This window comes from Trachemys scripta, chromosome 3 (genome assembly GCF_013100865.1).
Source record: "Trachemys scripta elegans isolate TJP31775 chromosome 3, CAS_Tse_1.0, whole genome shotgun sequence".
Classification (NCBI taxonomy): domain Eukaryota; kingdom Metazoa; phylum Chordata; order Testudines; family Emydidae; genus Trachemys; species Trachemys scripta.
The window spans coordinates 25,242,483-25,261,919 of NC_048300.1; the positions used below are offsets into that span (position 1 = coordinate 25,242,483).

The 19,437-nt window shown below is 41.0% G+C and overlaps 1 protein-coding gene across 2 annotated transcripts in view; it reads left to right on the top strand.

The window, feature by feature from the left end:
- The window catches only part of CCDC88A (coiled-coil domain containing 88A), a gene marked incomplete in the record, with an annotated part of 358,950 nt that overhangs the window by 188,150 nt on the left and 151,363 nt on the right, over nucleotides 1-19,437 (top strand). For both annotated transcript variants that reach the window (XM_034764306.1, XM_034764307.1), the window contains 3 exon segments: nucleotides 1,347-1,505; nucleotides 11,714-11,860; nucleotides 13,855-13,999. In XM_034764306.1, coding sequence (XP_034620197.1) covers nucleotides 1,347-1,505; nucleotides 11,714-11,860; nucleotides 13,855-13,999 — 451 coding nt within the window.

Sequence of the window (19,437 nt, forward strand, 5' to 3'; positions counted from 1 at the left end):
GCTGTCTGCTGTATCTCCTTCTTTTCCAGCTGGTAAGTATTCTTATCTCCTGTTGTACTTACTCTAATATTTCTGAGGGTATGGCAGAATCTCATAAACTTCAGTAGCATCTGTGAATTTCATTGTGGTGATGTTTACTCTTACTAATCCACAGCAACACACTAGAAACATTCTTCTAACTTAATCCTTTGTATTTATTGTAACTATTTGTATAAACCCATCAGTTAACATAAACCCAAACCAATCTGAACAATTTGTAAAATTTGGCTGCCAAAATTTGTTGGTTATAGATCCATGCTGCTAACATCCATACATGTGTATCTGATATCTGTGTCAAGGCTTCAAAACTGATACCTCGAGGTTTGGGATTGGCAATATCTTGCTGTATTATCTGCTGGTTGTTCTAATCTTACATATACACTTAAAATGTGGCTTTCTTTATATAGGAATTAGATACAGTGCTTCTGTCAGCTAATTTCTAAGTTATTATCTGCAAAAAATTAGAGTTTCCAGTTGCCTAAGTAGTCCCTTGAATCACAGTTAAAGTTGCGCCCCCCCCCCACCACCAAAATCTGAAATGGCACCCCTGCTTAAGTCTCTCCAGCTGGTGGATTGAAATGAAAGTCACCAATACCCACACCTTCAGGGATAGTCCCTCCCTGAGGTCCCAGCAAAAGGGGGTGGGGTGGTACCAGTCTTAATGTAACAGGTTTGGGGAAATTGATCTGGCTGGATCTCTGTGGCAGGCTCCGCCTGTCTGTCTTACCCTGGTAGTCCACTGTACTCTCTTCAGGGTTGTGGTGAAGATCTCCTGCTTAGTAGTTCCCTCTGCAGCATACTATCTGCTATTTAGGGCAATCTTGCTCCTTTCCCCCCATTGACTGCCAGGTCCTCCCTTTTAAAGGTCACCTCCCTATCATGCATGACAGACAGGGCCAGATGGTGGTGGGGGGCCTTCCTATACACCCCATCACAGTTTTGGTTTGAATTGAGAATTAAGACACATGAAGATTCAGAGTTTCCATACTTGCTTTAAAGCATTTTCAAGTTGCTCATGTAAGAAATGACAAATAATATGGATCTTTCGGGTAGGAATTTAATCACATTGAAGTATTTTTTCTTTGTTCTACTTGAAAGAACAGTGTGTTGAAACTCACTGAACCTCCTTTCAAGAGCGTTAGTGTTAGATAGGAAACAAAATCTAGACATGTAATTTGTGTAAATATATTATGTCTATATATTCTAACTAGGCAATCCATCTAGGTTTGTGAAAAAATAGAAAAAGAGAAGAACAATGCATCATCTCACAGATTACCTATCATGTAATTTAATTTTTTATTTTCTAGAACATGAATTTGCTTTCGGATGCTCGCTCTGCCAGAGTGTACCGTGATGAGTTAGATGCACTCCGTGAGAAGGCAATCCGAGTTGACAAGCTTGAAAGTGAAGTCAGCCGATACAAAGAGAGGCTACATGATATTGTATTCTACAAGGCTAGAGTTGAGGTATATTTAAAACAATTCTTAATCACATACAATTTGTTGTTTTTTTAGTAAAAAAAAAAAAAAAACGTATTGCCCGTTGATATTGCTTTCTCTTTTTTTTTTATTTTGACAACGTGAAAAAAATGAAGACTTTAAAGCAGTTTGATAGGTTCTTGCACTGCAATATATTATTCTATCTTGTCTGATAAATGGTCGTTTTCAAGATGAGTGTTCAAACATCCACCCACATGGAGTTTCATTTGAAGTCGGCAAGACTCTCTGTTAGTGACTGGGTCCATCTATGCAGACCTACTTGCAGGATCAGGGTCTATAAGCAAACATAAAGAAGACATGGGAAACACAGAGGAGGGAGTTAGCTTGAAATTTATTTTAAGTTTAATTTTTCATTCACTTCTTTTGGGCATCATGGGGGAAGGAAGTTTTCAGGAATGATCTGAATGAGGAAAAGAAGGTGGCCTGGTGAACAAGGATTAGGAGGGTATTTCATGCATAAAACATGGGGAAAGACACAGAGATAGAATTGAAGAGACATTTCAAATTCTATCATGGATTAGAAATTGGTAAGAGACAAAAAAGAAACCAAACTAAGAATAAATAATCAATTTTCTACATGGCAAACAGTGGGATGCCCAAACAGTAAAGGATACCTTTACTAAGACCAGGACCTTTATCTGGAAATGGCAGGTGAATGGGGATGTCACAAAATTTGCACAGGGTGCAAAATTATTAAGGGTAGTCAAAATCAGAAAAGTCTGTTTGGAACTTCAGAGGAACCTAACAAAACTAGACAAATTGGCAGATCACATTAAATAAATGCAAGGTAATATTTATTGGAAGGAATAATTTGAACTATGTTGCTAAGTTGAAAACTAACTCTGGAAAAAGATTTAGGTTTCATTTTGATATTTCACTAATGTCCTGTCTTCATTATGAAGCAGCAGTCAAAAAAAAAAGTGTTATTCTGTGTAACATACGATATAAAATACTGTAACTTTTATAATGACATTATATAACCTGATGGGACATCCTTACCTTGAAAGCTGTGTTAAGTCTAGTCACTCAACTTGAAAAATGATATAACAGAAAATAGAAGGGGTTTTACAGACAGATGATAAAGATTATTAGAAACATGAAAATACTTCCATATAAAGAGAAATTTGGGAAAAATTAGGAACACTAAATTTAGAAAGGGATCAAATAAAAAGTCACATGACAGAAATATGTAAAATAATGTATGATATAGAGAAAGTCAGTCTGATACTACTCTTTACTCTTTCCTTTCATAGAGAAATGAGGGAATCAATGAAATTGCAAGATAACAAATTTGAAACCGATGAAAGAAAATATATTTGTATGCAGTTCATAATTAAGTTATGGAACACATAGTCAGATATCATTGAAGCCAAGACCTTAGAAGGATTCAGAAAAGGACTAGACATTCATATAGACTGGAACATTCACAGTTACATTAGATAGGATAAAACATTTTTGAAGAATATAAAAACCATATTTAAAAACATAAGATAGCTACTAATTGATGAGAGTAGAAAAAAAAAGTCCCAATAAGCAGATTATTGCATAAAGGACTTCTATGGGGAATTGTTGTTTTTTCTTCTGAAGCATCTGGCTGGCTACTGTCAAAAACAGGACAAAACTGTTCGGATAAGGTATGGCAATTCCTATGTTGTTCTGTTTTCATCTGGCGAGGAGACTTAATATTTGTAGATGATGATTTCACCTTGTTAGTACATGCCTTTTTCACTTCACCTTTTGATTACAGCAACACTGTTTACCTGGATATAAAAGCATTAGCCTGGAAAAAACAGCATTTGTGCAGAATACAGCAGCTAGCTTCCTCAGCAACACCAGTTACTGAGAGCGTATCATCCCATATTTCACTACCTGCAGAAGACCACATCAAGTTTAAGGTCTCTGACCTTGTTTTCAAGATATTAAATATGCTAGGCCTGGAACATGTAAAGAACCACCTTGCTCTCTGTGACCTCAACTGCCCTGAATAACTCCATTCCTCAGGCACAGTGGGATTGTGCACAGCAAAAATAATATTTTTTTAAAACATACTGTGTACATGCAATCTTTCCTCCTGAGGAGAGCAGAGTGGAGAAGAACTCAGCATTACAAATGATAGTCACGCCTGTAATTATTTGTAGCTCTGGAAGGCATTCAGATTCCACATTGGTAGAATGGACTTTGGGGGGGAGGGTAGAAGACAGTCCCAGAAGGTTAAAAGGTCCTCCTCCCTATCAACTGAGGAGGGTCAATCAGGTTCAGTTGAGAAAGGGTTACCAGAGAATCAATTAGGATCAGCTGAGAGGGAATTACCTGAGGTTAATTAGGATCAGCTGATTCCAACTAAGGACTGCCTGAGACCTTTTTAAACCCTCCCGTATTGGGAGAAGAGGAGGAGATAGAGAAGTCGTCACGCTGCCAGTAGGTTAGGAGCTGTGAGACAGCGAGCCTCACCAGGAGGGGAGGCTGCATTCCCTCCCATAAGGGAGAAAAACAAGCACAAAAGACTGGTGGAGAGAAGGAACGGACTTCCCCTGTGCAACCAAGAGGGACTGTTTTACCCAAGCCTGTCTCACCACGGCTAAAAGCAGCTGAGGCTGGTGAGACCGAGAAGGTGCCTTGCCACACATGGTGGAATGCGAAACAAAGAGATGTGGATAAGGAGGTGGAAGGATTTGATGCATTGTTGATGTGAAACTTTAAATCCTTGGGGAAAGAAATGTATTTATTCATTTAATTGAAAAGTATAGATTAGTTTTGATATTTTGTAATGCTTTATAGTATATTTGCAAATCTTCTGTAATATAATTTGTAAATGTAGAGAAATCTTAGTAATACGAGACCTCACTGTTGTACTCTGCTATTAAATCTTTGCTGAAAAGTTGGAATTGACTTCTTGATTTTGTGTGTATGAATTATAGGGTGTACCAAAATGAAATATAGTTAGGTTCAAATGTAAGAGAACAGTGAAGTATTGTTGTAGCCATATTGATCCCAGTGTATTATGGAGAAAAGGCGAGTGAGTTAATATCTTTTATTGAACCAACTTCTATTGGTGAGAGAGACAAGCTTTCGAGCTTACGTAGAACTCTTCTTCAGGTCTGGGAAACTAACTCAAAGGTCTGGACTACACTACAGACCTATATTGGTATAACTATATCATTCAGAGGTGTGGATTTTTTGCACCCCATAGCAACATAGTTATATCGACCTAGCCACCCCTCCCCCGCCCCCGGAGTAGACAGTGCTGTAGCTACTGCCTCTCAAGGAAGTGGATGAACTATGCTAATGGGAGAACTCTCTTCTGTCGGTATAGAGGGTCTTCATTAAAGCACTACAAATGCAGCGCCAATGCAGTATTTTAACTGGAGATATGACCAAAGTGTCACTGCTAAATACAAGATTTGAACAGATTATTTAGCATAAATAGCAAACACACATTTCAAGGAACCGTTCAAAGTGAAGTGGCCTGTTAACACCCCTCTAGTTATAGGGAAGAAAGGAAGGGAGGAGTGGAGAAAAAATCAGTTGGGGAGGGTTGTTAGTGGGTAACAGATTGTTGTAATAAGCCATAAATCCTGTGTCTCTATTCAGTCCACGATATTTAATGTCTAGCAAAGTTGTGAATTTAAGCTCCCAGGCTTGCCTTCACCAAACATGGTCATTCCACCAGAGAAGTAGATTACATCATGGAATGGACTAAACAAATACCCTGAGAGAACCTACTTCAATACAGAAATAATGCCCCCTCCGACTGCACATCCGTAGTTGTCACCTACCACCCTACACTGAAACCCATATAGGGTATCATTCAAAAACTACAACCCATACTCAATGGGCACCCCATTCTGAAAGAAATCTTTGCTGAACCCTCCTTCAAACAACCATCCAACTTCTCCAAGTTCATCATCAAAAGCAGGCTCCCCACAGACCAGGACACACCAACTCAAAGCAGCAGCACCATACCCTGCAAAACAACAGATGCAAAACCTGCAGACATATCTCCACTGCTACAATGATCATAACCCCCGACCCCACCTTTCAAGATCCATGTCTATCACAATACATGGTGTACTTCATCCAGTGCACTATATGCCCCTATAACAATTATGTGGGTGAAACCAGACAATCACAGGAAAATGATCAAACACAAAAACACCCTATCACCTGTGAGTGAACACTTTTCCCAGAGAGATCACTCTATATCTGAGCTCTCAGTCCTCATCTTGAAAGGAAGCCTGCACAACACTTTCAAAAGACGATCCTGGGAGCTTAAATTTGCTAGATACTAAAAATCATGGACTGACTAGAGACACTAGAGATTTATGGCTTATTACAATGATATGTAACCCACTAACAACCCCTCCAGCTGTTTTTCCCCCCCCCTTCCCTTCCTTCTCTATGACTGAAGGGGTGTTAACGGGCCACTTACCTTTGAATGGTCCTTGAAATATGTGTTAACTACTTATGTTAAACATTCTGTTCAACCCCTATGTTTAGTAGTGATACTTTAAGTTAGGCTTGTTCTACACTACATGTGTACTTTGTGGGGTGACCAGATGACAAAGATAAAATATCGGGACACGGGGGGGGAGCAAAAAAAAAAAAAAAAGTCGGAGCACCCCTACCGCCAGGCAGCAGTGGCACAGCCCTGTCTCCACCCAACTCTCGGCTCCGACCCCCGATACACCCCCAGCTCCCCTATCCCCTCGCTCCCAGGCCCAGCCTGGGCTCCGAGCTGTGCAGCTGAGCCGTGCTCCAGGCCCCTCCTGCAGCTCCCGGCCCAGCCGCTCCCGGGCTCCGTCGCACCTGCCCTACAGCAGAGGCTGCTCCACTCCGCCCCGCCTGGAACACTTGACCCGCAGCCCCGGGCAGTCCCTCTTCAGCCGTGGGGAGCTCGGGGACCCACCCGGGCAGGGGGTGAACCAGGCAGCCGGGCCCGGCCCCTTCCAGCAGGAGCATGTCCTTCCCACACATGTCTCTGCCCCTCGCCCAGGCCCTGCCTGCTCTGTGTTGCCCCGGGGGCTGCAGGGCTGGAGCAGCCTCCGCACTGCGCTCCCGGCCCTGGCCATGGCCCATGTGCAATCCTGGAAGGGAGGAGGAATACCGTGTGGTTGGGGAAGAGGTGGAGCCAGAGCAGGGATTTGGGGAGGGTTCCAATGGGGCAGTGAGGGGGCGGAGATTTGGAGAGGGATCCAATGGGGGAGGGAGAGGGTGGGGACGGGCGAGAGCCCCTCCGGGCTCCACCTGTGAGCCAGAGTGGAGGGCAAAATTGCTTGTTTGTCCAGTGTCCCGACCGAACATCGGTCAGGACGCGGGACAAACAAGCAAATATCAGGACAGTCCCGATAAAATCGGGATGTCTGGTCACTCTAGTACTTTGATATAACTACATAGCTCACTAGTGTGAAAAATCCACACCCTGAGCGATGTAGTTATACCGACATTAATCCCCCCTGTAGACAGCAATATGTCGGCGTGACAGCCTCTCCTGCCAACATAGCTACTGCCTCTCATGGAGGTGGAGATGTTAAGCCAATGGGTGAGCTCTCTCCCAGAAGCTTGAGTGTCTTCACCAGATGTGCAACAGCAGCGTGTAGACCTTCCCTTATTTTCCCAGACCTGAAGAAGAACACTATGTAAGCTCAAAAGCTTGTCTCCCTCACTAACAGAAGTTGGTCCAATAAAAGATATTACCTCACCCGCCTTGTCTCTCTAGAAAAAAATTAAATTATTTAAAAATATAGAGAAACTGATTTGGAGAACGATAGAAATAAGTGTTGCAGAAGCACATAAATTAAGGGCAAAATAAAATTTAACATTAGATTGCAGAAAATATTTTAATTAACAAGAAGCTATTTTTCCCCAAATATGTTCAAATTGCACAAAAAGCATAGAAACTAAAAATTTCCACACAAAAATGAGAGCATAGAGTTTAAATCATGCAGATGATAATGAAACAAAATTTTGAAGAAATTGGTCATGAAAATTAATCTGAAGGTGAGCATTTGAAAGTGAGATACTAGAGCACATAGTACGTTTTCCATGGGGTGCAGAGGACTCTCATATGTGGGCCATCTGAAAGGGATGAATTTCACCCATAGTATATAAATGATTTCAAGAACCTTATGATGAAAGACTTGATGAAGGCAGAACTGAAAATAACAAAGTGGCCAAGTAGCTAAACAGATGGAATTTGCATGTTCCTAAAATGCTGGTTTCAAACAAACAAACGCCGCCGACCCACCCCCCCACCTTTTTGTTTCTCTTTTTATAACTTTTTTATTTATAGGCTGCAAACTCTGAAACCATTTCAAGAGTCCATGTATGCCCGAATAGAGACAGTAGTTAATAAACTAGTCATTTATGCACCTAAAATAATATCCAAAAATAATTTTTAACATTTGTGAAGTAAGGAATATGAAGAGTCAAGATTTTTTTGTTCAGTGATCAGTTTAAAAGATAGCAGCTGGCTTGTGCTGACATTTGAAAAAGATATTCTTGGTTTGCATGAGTAAAACTGAGTTCTTGTACGTTCCTTAATATTTTTGTCAGATGCCATTAAAGGATATGAAAACTACTAGTACATATGCATCAGTTGAAGCTGTTGGGACCCCTTAAGCATGCTATTGCATTTTCAACAGTATTAGACATGTAATTATGGGTCTAGGCGAAATGGATATATTTGCGTACACAAGTAATTATGCTTTATTAGAAAGTACTCTTTAATGCTTTGATCTCTAATTCCTTCAACTCAAATACTTGAGGGATCTATTTGATATTAAAATAATTTATTAAATGGTGGCACAAAGCAGAGGGAGAGGTGTTTTACTGAGCAAAGAGGTGGTTTGCAGTTGAATGAAATATTGGTGGTATTTTGAATGTGCAACTCAGTTAACAGGAATAACAATTGCTTAAGCTAGAGTGGCTTAATTTCCAATGTTCTACAAGGAAAATCCAATCATAATAGAGGTCTGATTTTAATATTTCAGATGTTACTTTTAGCACTCGTACATTTTGTTGTGTAACATGCAGCTGTAAATGTATTTTTTATGAAAATAGTAGGGCTCTCAAGCGATTAAAAAAATAATCGCGATTAATCACACGATTAGAAAACTTAATCACAATTAATCGTGCTGTTAAACAATCATAGAATACCATTTATTTAAATATTTTTGATATTTTCTTCATTTTCAAATATAATGATTTCAATTACAACACAGAATACAAAGTATACAATGCTCACTTATATTTATTTTTGATTACAAATATTTGCACTGTAAAAAACAAAATAAATAACATTTTTCAGTTCACCTAATACAAGTACTATGGTGCAAGCTCTTTATCATGAAAGTTGAACTTACAAATGTAGAATTATATACCAAAAAAACCTGCATTCAAAAATAAAACAATGTACAACTTTAGAGCCTACAAGTCATAGACTCATAGACTTTAAGGTCAGAAGGGACCATTATGATCTTCTAGTCTGACCGTCTGAACTATTGAAGTCCTCAACTTGTGGTTTAAGGACTTCAAGGTGCAGAGAATCCTCCAGCAAGTGACCCATGCCCCACGCTGCAGAGGAAGGCGAAAACCCCCCAGGGCCTCTGCCAATCTCCCCTGGAGGAAAATTCCTTCCTGACCCCAAATATGGCGATCAGCTAAACCTGAGCATGTGAGCAAGACTCACCAGCTAGACACCCAGGAAAGAATTCTCTGTAGTAACTCAGATCCCACCCTATCTAGTGTCCCATCACAGGCCATTGTGCATATTTACCGCTAATAGTCAAAGATCAATTAATTGCCAAAATTAGGCTATCCCATCATACCCATCCCTTCCATAAACTTATCAAGCTTAGTCTTGAAGCCAGATATGTCTTTTGCCTCCACTGCTCCCCTTGGAGGGCTATTCCAGAACTTCACTCCTCTGATGGTTAGAAACCTTTGTCTAATTTCAAGTCTAAACTTCCTGATGGCCAGTTTATATCCATTTGTTCTTGTGTCCACATTGGTACTGAGCTTAAATAATTCCTCTCCCTCCCTGGTATTTATCCCTCTGATATATTTATAGAGAGCAATCATATCTCCCCTCAGTCTTCTTTCGGTTAGGCTAAACAAGCCAAGCACAGGTTTTCCATTCCTCCTAGTAGCCGTTCTCTGTACCTGTTCCAGTTTGAATTCATCCTTAAACATGGGAGACCAGAACTGCACACAATATTCCAGATGAGGTCTCACCAGTGACTTGTATAACGGTACTAACACCTCCTTATCTCTACTGGAAATACCTTGCCTGATGCATCCCAAGACTACATTAGCTTTTTTCACAGCCATATCACATTGGTGGCTCATAGTCATCCTGTGATCAACGAATACTCTGAGGTCCTTCTCCTCCTCTGTTACTTCTAACTGATGCATCCCCAGTTTATAACAAAAATTCTTGTTATTAATCCCTAAATGCATGACCTTGCACTTTTCACTATTAAATTTCATCCTATTACTATTACTCCAGTTTACAAGGTCATCCAGATCTTGCTGTAGGATATCCCGGTCCCTCTCTGTATTGGCAATACCTTCCAGCTTTGTGTCATCCGCAAACTTCATTAGCACATTCCCACTTTTTGTGCCAAGGTCAGTAATAAAAAGATTAAACAAGATTGGTCCCAAAACCGATCCCTGAGGAACTCCACTAGTAACCTCCTTCCAGCCTGACAGTTCACCTTTCAGTATGAGTTGCAGTCTCCCCTTTAACCAGTTCTTTATCCACCTTTCAATTTTCATATTGATTCCCATCTTTTCCAATTTAGCTAATAATTCCCCATGTGGAACCATATCAAATGCCTTACTGAAATCGAGGTAAATTAGATCCACTGCGTTTCCTTTGTCTAAAAAATCTGTTACCTTCTCAAAGAAGGAGATCAGGTTGGTTTGGCACGATCTACCTTTTGTAAAACCATGTTGTATTTTGCCCCAATTACCATTGACCTCAATGTCCTTAACTACTTTCTCCTTAAATTTTTTTCCCAAGACCTTGCATACTACTGATGTCAAACTAACAGGCCTGTAGTTACCCAGATCACTTTTTTTTCCTTTCCTGAAAATAGGAACTATGTTAGCAATTCTCCAGTCATACAGTACAACCCCTGAGTTTACAGATTCATTAAAAATTCTTCCAAATGGGCTTGCAATTTCATGTGCCAGTTCCTTTAATATTCTTGAAGATTATCTGGAACCCCCGATTTAGTCCCATTAAGCTGGTCGAGTTTGGCTTCTACCTCGGATGTGGTAATATCTACCTCCATATCCTCATTCCCATTTGTTATCCTACCATTATCCTTAAGCTCCTCATTAGCCTCATTAAAGACTGAAGCAAAGCATTTGTTTAGATATTGGGCCATGCCTAAATTATCCTTAACCTCCACTCCATCCTCAGTGTTTAGCGGTCCCACTTCTCCTTGCTTTGTTTTCTTCTTATTTATATGGCTATAGAACCTTTTACTATTGGTTTTAATTCCCTTTGCAAGGTCAAACTCTACATGGCTTTTGGCTTTATCCTTACATGTTCTGACCTCAATAAGGTAGCTTTCCTTGCTGATCCCTCCTCTCTTCCACTCCTTGTAGGCTTTCTGCTTTTTCTTAATCACCTCTCTGAGGTGTTTGCTCATCCAGCTTGGTCTACAGCTCCTGCCTATGAGTTTTTTCCCCTTTCTTTGGATGCAGGCTTCTGACTGTTTCTACATCCTTAAATCCAGGCCTCCTCCGCCTTTAGATCCACAAGTTCTTCAGTCCAATCCACTTCCCTAATTTCCTTAATTTTTTTAAATTTTTGAAATCAAAAATCCTAGTCACACATCTATTTTTGTTTATCCTTCCATTTAGCTCATGATTACTCGAACCAAGGTTGTCCCCTACAACAATTTCTTCTATGAGGTCCTCACTACTCAGCAAAACCAAATCTAAAATGGCATCCCCTCTTGTTGGTTCAGCGATTAATTTTTTTGAGGTAATTGCGTGAGTTAACTGCAATTAATCAACAGCCCTAGAAAATAGTATAAAACAAGTTTTTGGTTTTACCATTAAAATCCATTTTGTATTCTTACATTGATATTTTAAAAACTAGATATGCTGAAATCAGGTTTAGTATGAATGAGAAAACTTTGATTTCTGTTTAATTCTTGAAGGAGTTAAAAGAAGACAATCAAGTATTGTTGGAAACAAAGACAATGTTGGAAGATCAACTAGAGGGGACCCGAGCCCGTTCTGATAAATTACATGAACTGGAAAAGGAAAATCTGCAATTAAAAGCTAAACTACATGATATGGAGATGGTAAGTATTTAAATAGGAGATGACACTCATACCTGTGTTTTTAAGAAAAATATAACTGTTGTGCTTTTAATTTGCATTTGAAAGTTTTAATAATGGAAGGACTTCAAGTTTCAGTGGAAGAAAAAAGTAAGGCCTGAGTAGCTTACAATTTTCAGACACACAAACAAGATGTTATTTTCTTCAATAGCTTCAGTTCTGCATAAAGAGACATCTATTCCAAAGGGGAAGAACCTACCTAAAAGTTACACAGTATTTAATTAAGTGGATAGAGTCTGTTGAGCAGGAATATAGAACCAGTGATAACAATTAAAACCTTCTTTGAAATAAAGATGGTATCTGGTTGAATATTCATCCAAAATTGAATTGGTTAAAATTTGGAAAGTTGACAAAAACCAGTAAAGTTTTCAAAATATTTTCACAAAAATAGTTTCTGTGTTTTGACCAGCTCTAATCCAGACAATGCAATATTAAGTTTAAAAAAACAAATAATGTTTGTATAACTATTAACATTATTTTTGTTTTTTTTTAATGTGTGATTTCTCTTATTTATCTTACCAAAATACTAGTATGCCTTACCAAAATAATAAACACCCTTCTTCCCTTTACTTTGGAGCTGGGGGTGGAGCACTGGCACAGGAGTGAGTAGAGCCACCTCCACAAGCTTAATGCTGACAGAGAGTTCCTCTGTACAGGGGAATTTTTCCATCATTTGCTTCCAGGCACTTTGAAGCCATTGTAATCAGTCCAGAAGTGGCCTTAGTAGACCGGAGAATCCACCTCCGTAAAATAACTGTGTGATGGGTTCGGTCACAGAGACCCCCTTGGGACTGTCACCTGATGTGCTGGAATGACCTCTGAGCTTGTTTTCCACTGCCAGCTTGGGACTCCAAAACCCTGTCTCGTTGAGCCAGGTCTGGTGCATTTCTCCAAAGCTGCAGACTTTAACCAAAACTGCTCAGCAAGTCACCTATCTCCAGCACCAAGACACCCAGTTCCCAATGGGATCCAAACCCCAAATTAATCTGTTTTACTCTGTATAAAGCTTATATAGGGTAACTCATAAATTGTCCGCTCTCTATAACACTGATAGAGAGATATGCACAACTGTTTGCTCCCCCAGGTATTAATCACTTACTCAGGGTTAATTAATAAACAAAAGTGATTTTATTAAGTATAAAAAGTAGGATTTAAGTGGTTTCAAGTAATAACAGACCGAACAAAGTAAGTTACCAAGCAAAAGAAAACAAAACACGCAAGTCTAAGACTAATACATTTAAGAAACTGAATAGAGGTAAATTTCATCCTCAGAAATGTTCCAATAAGCTTCTTTCACAGACTAGACTCCTTCTTAGTCTGGGCCCAATCCTTTCCCCTGGTACAGTTCTTGTTAGTTCCAGCTCAGGTGGTAACTAGGGTTCTCATGACTGGCAGCCCACTTTGTTCTGTTCCACCCCCTTTTATATCTTTGGCACAAGGCGGGAATCCTTTGTGTCTCTCTGGGTTCCCACCCTTCCTTCTAAATGGAAAAGCACCAGGTTTAATATGGATTACAGTATCATGTGACATGTTCACATGTACTTTGAGACTTCATTACTCATTGTCTGACACACAGGAAGTCTTACAAGTAAACAGAGCCATTTACAACCAATTGTCCTAGTTAATGGGAGCCATCAAGATTCCAAGCCACCATTAATGGCCCACACTTTGCATAATTACAATAGGATTTCAGAGTAATACTTCATATTTCTAGCTTCAGATACAAGAATGATACATTTATACAAATAGGATGAACACACTTAGTAGTTTATAAGCTTTGTAATGATACCTTACAAGAGACCTTTTGCATAAAGCATATTCCAGTTACATTATATTCACATTCCAAGCATATTTACATAAAGCATATGGAGTGCAACGTCACAAATGGCTACTGAATTTTATATTTTTGTGCATTTTGAGGCAGACTATTTTAAAGGTTCATGTTAATAATTTTTAAGGAGCGTGACATGGACAGAAAAAAAATCGAGGAACTCATGGAGGAAAATATGACTCTAGAACTGGCTCAGAAACAAAGCATGGATGAATCATTACATCTTGGCTGGGAACTTGAACAGATGAACAGAACTACTGAGCTTTCTGAAGGTAAATGAATACTTGCCACTAGTTTTAAATAGAAGTTTTGAATAGTATAGCTAAACAGGGTGTCAGAGTAACACTATGACATAATTTTGAAAATAATGATGCTTGAAGTGGCCTATTTGCATGCAGTTATTTCTACACTCATACGTACAAGGTGAAATCATCTTTAGTAGAGCTTTACACCAGCTGACAATCTGACCCAATTTGTTTAATTTAGAAAACAGCATGAAAATAACTAAAAGACCTTATTTATGTAATGATTTTTGAGATATGCTGAAGAAAAATATGCCATTTTCCCATCTTCTTTGAAATCAACTGGCTAAAATGGACATCTGTTAATGATGATAGTTCCACTTTGAATGGCCTCTGTAGCTTCCCACTTGTAAAATTAAAGCCCCTGTGCTGTGTGCCTCTGGAATCTCCCTCATCTAGTGCAGGATTCTGAGGCTGTAAAGGGGAATGGCCCAAACATGGGCATAGTTTGACTTCTGTATTTGGGGAGGCAGCTCCAATCAGGCCAATGGGGCTGCACATGGGAGGGCAAATTTTGCGTCTGTCCAAGGCTTGCAGTTTGGGGGGCAATGCCCTCCCCCCAAAACTATACTCAGGGGTCCAAACCATCCTTCAGTTCTTTGTGAACCTCTAAAGGTGCCATGAACTCAGTGTGTGTGAAGTGTCCTAGATGCTTCTCTTGTCATTTTTTATTTTGCCCTGGTAGGGCTATTTTTATTTTAGTTACATTGTAGTTAGTCAACTTTTCTTTATTTAAGACAGAAGAAAGGGTGCCTATCCAGCACAGGCATCATCTAGTCCCATACAGAACGGGAGGGTTGGCATAAACCTGTTGATGGTTCTGGACAGATTTGAGGTCTGCTGATTTGTCTCACCCACACCCTGTAGGGATCATCTTTGGAAAATCATGGGAAGCGGGAGAGATTCCCGAAGACTGGAAAAGGGCAAATATAGTGCCCATCTATAAAAAGGGAAATAAAAACAACCCAGGAAACTACAGACCAGTTAGTTTAACTTCTGTGCCAGGGAAGATAATGGAGCAAGTAATTAAGGAAATCATCTGCAAACACTTGGAAGGTGTTAAGGTGATAGGGAACAGCCAGCATGGATTTGTAAAGAACAAATCATGTCAAACCAATCTGATAGCTTTCTTCGATAGGATAACGAGTCTTGTGGATAAGGGAGAAGCTGTGGATGTGGTATACCTAGACTTTAGTAAGGCATTTGACACGGTCTTGCATGATATTCTTATCGATAAACTAGGCAAATACAATTTAGATGGGGCTACTATAAGGTGGGTGCATAACTGGCTGGATAACCATACTCAGAGAATTGTTATTAATGGTTTCCAATCCTGCTGGAAAGGCATAACGATGGGGTTTTGCAGGGGTCTGTTTTGGGACCGGCTCTGTTCAATATCTTCATTAACGACTTAGCTATTGGCATAGAAAGTACGCTTATTAAATTTGCGGATGATACCAAACTGGGAGGGATTGCAACTGCTTTGGAGGACAGGGTCATAATTCAAAATGATCTGGACAAATTGGAGAAATGGTCTGAGTTAAACAGGATGAAGTTTAACAAAGGCTAATGCAAAGTGCTCCACTTAGGGAAAAAAAATCAGTTTCACACATACAGAATGGGAAGAGACTGTCTAGGAAGGAGTACAGCAGAAAGGGATCTAGGGGTTATAGTGGACCACAAGCTAAATATGAGTCAACAGTGTGATGCCGTTGCAAAAAAAGCAAACATGATTCTGGGATGTATTAACAGGTGTGTTGTGAGCAAGACACGAGAAGTCATTCTTCTGTTCTACTCTGCTCTGGTTAGGCCTCAACTGGAGTATTGTGTCCAGTTCTGGGCACCGCATTTCAAGAAAGATGTGGAGAAATTGGAAAGGGTCCAGAGAAGAGCAACAAGAATGATGAAAGGTCTTGAGAACATGACCTATGAAGGAAGGCTGAAAGAATTGGGTTTGTTTAGTTTGGAAAAGAGAAGACTGAGAGGGGACATGATAGCAGTTTTCAGGTATCTAAAAGGGTGTCATAAGGAGGAGGGAGAAAACTTGTTCACCTTAGCTTCTAAGGATAGAACAAAAAGCAATGGGCTTAAAGTGCAGCAAGGGAGGTCTAGGTTGGACATTAGGAAAAAGTTCCTAACTGTCAGGGTGGTTAAACACTGGAATAAATTGCCTACGGAGGTTGTGGAATCTCCATCTCTGGAGATATTTAAGAGTAGGTTAGATAAATGTCTATCAGGGATAGTCTAGACAGTATTTGGTCCTGCCATGCGGACAGGGGACTGGACTCGATGACTTCTCGAGGTCCCTTCCAGTCCTAGAATCTATGAATCTATGAATCATCATCTGAAGCTCTAGAACAGGGTCGCCCAACTTTCGGCACATAGCCCATCCGGGTAATTCGCCGACCCCTGCTCTAGAATGTCCTATTGTGGGAATCTCTGCAGGCAAAATAATCAGAAACGCCCAAATTTCCAGGCTGGGATTCCAAGAAGCGCATAGCACAGCCTTCATCGGCTCCAAAATCTTCCAACTCTGGTTTCCCTAAGCTACCTTCAACATCATTGGCAATGCCTGCTAATTGGACTCATTGAGAAGGGGTCAGATGTGATGGCAGAGGAAGTGAAGTCCCAGACAGATTGGCATCAGCATTATCCAGCCTCCTTGATGGCCTATCAAAGGCAATCAGCTATACAATTAACCAATTGAGAGATGTCAGGGGCTACACCTTATGAATTAACAAGACATGTAGGGGCATGCTTGTGGACAGAGAATTCTAAGGCTTTCTATGCCATGTGCTGCAAGTTTGTGTTTGGGACAAATGGAGTACGAGCCACATGGCAAAAGAATATAAAAGGCAGCTGCATTTTCCCCAGTTTGGTCTTCAATCCTGCTTCCAACCTCTGGAAACTGAGGTTCTCTACAAACAGTTCTCTACAAACTGAAGCATTAAAGAAAGGACTGAATGACCCATCCAAGCTGTGGATGTGCTCCAGAGGGATTTTCAAGCCAGAAAACTTGCCACTACTGCTAAGAACCTGAAATATGGACTTTGAAATCTTAAGTATGTATCTGACTCCTTTAACAACTCTCTTTTTTCTTCTTTCTTTTATTTTATAATAAACCTTTAGTTTTAGATACTGAAGGATTGGCTTGCAGTGTGATATTTTGGGTAAGATCCAAACTAATTTTGATCTGGTAAAGTGGCTGCCCCTTTGTGGATCAGAAGACCATTTTGTATAGTGAGCAGAGTTTTTAAATAACTTCTCACTTTACTGGACCTATGTGCTAATTGAGAATCAGAGAACTGGAATGCAATAAAGGGGGCTGTGTGATTTCCTTTTTAGCTTCTTGACAACCAATGTGGGGGATCAGGAGCACAATTTCTGACAGGTTGGTGAGTCTAACTTCAGTGTTAACTACCAGTGTTAGGAGAATCTGCTCTCCTTTTTGCAGCCTGCCATGACCTTGGCATTTTCAGTGAAGGCTACCCTAGGCACCCCAGGTCACAGTGGACACAGCCCAGCAACGTCTGTGTTAGAGTTCCTCTCCTACAACCATCACTGACTGTGATCCTAACCATCAATGTCTCCCTAATCAGTTGGGGGGCACATCTACACAAACACACAGTGCAGGGGAGATGGTCATCCACCAAATCCACCTTACACATCAATCTCCTAGAACTACGAGTGGTCCGCAATCCCTGCCGACATTTCCTAATTCTCAAACATCATACCATAAGCATGATGACAAACGATCTCGTTGTATTACATCAACAGGCAGGGCAGACTGAGGTCCCACCCTTTATGCTCAGAGGTGATCAAATGGTGGAACTGGTATATCCAGAACAACATCTGCATTTCAGCCACGTACCTCCTGGGACACCAGAACAGCAGTACGGATGCACTGAGCCGGACATTCTCACACAATCATGAGTGGGAGCTGGATACATGAGCACTTTAGCTCATATTCAACTGATGGGGCCATCCCACCATAGATCTCTTTGTCACTCAACACAACGCCCGTTGCCCTCAATTCTGTTCTAGAGCAGGACTTGGGATGTGGATCTCTGGAAGATGCGTTCTTCATAACCTGTAACACATCACTCCTTTATGCCTTCCCTCCCTTTCCCCTCCTATTTTGAGTACTTCACAAACACAGAAGGACTGAGTTCATGTCATACTAATAGCTCCAACATCGCCACAAAATATCTGATCTACTTACCTTCTACGTTGATGGTATGCTGACCAATCTCTCTCCGCCTAACGCAGGGGCTCCTCTCACAGGACACATTCTCCTTCCCAATCCACAGATGCTCCACCTCAAAGCCTGACTCTTCCATGGTTCTGGGGTCTGGAAATCACCTGCTCAGACACAGTCAAACACATACTTTTGAATAGCAGACATGACATGAGCAGAGCATTTACATTCATAAGTGGACAAGATTTCACTGCTGCTGCACCTCATACCAGATTGATGCAGCACACACTTCATTGCCACTTACTCTTGACTACATTCTACACCTTAAACAGTCAGGATTGGCCAATAGCTCTCTTAAGATATACTTAGTGGCAATCACTACTTTTCACTTCCCCATTGACGGCCACTCCATCTTTACACATCAGCTCACAAATCGCTTCTTGAGGAGTATTCAAAATCTCTATCCCCATATATGAGACCTGATCCTGACCTGGGAACCCAGCCTAGTCCTATGTTCTCTGACTAAGCCCCTGTTTGAACCAATGGCAACCTGTTCTTATGTACATCTATCAATGAAAACGGCCTTCTTGTCGCCATCACCTCTGCAAGACAGGTGAGCAAAATCTCGGCCCTCCTGGCATATCCACCATACACACTGTTTTATAAAGACAAAGTTCTTCTTCGAGTGATTGCTCAGGTGTATTACACAGTAGGTGTGCGTGCTCGCCACGTGCACCAGTGCCGGACGTTTTTCCCTTAGCAGTATCCGTAGGAGGAGAGCACCGCTGCGACCCCTGGAGTGACACCTCTATATCGCGCTATAAGGGGAACTGCGCACTCCCCCCCCACCCTCAGTTCCTTCTTGTCGCCAGTGAAGGTAGTCGGAACTTTGTGCTCCAGCCTTGCTGTAGCTCTTCTAGTAGCCTTAGTAGTACTCATCTTCTCCAATAGTTGGATAACTTCTTAGTTGCCTGGTGCGGGGCATGCCTCGTGCCCCAGGCTTCAAGTCATGCGACGCCTGTCGCAGTTCTATGCCAAGAAGCAACCCATACACTCAGTGTCTCCGCTGCTTGGGTGAGACCCATGTAACCGATCGCTGTAAAATCTGTAGATCGTTCAAGCCTCGAACTAAACGAGAGAGAGCTATCTGGCTCTGGGCCCTGCTAATGGAATTCACGATGGCCCTGGCACCGATGCGCCGACCGGACTC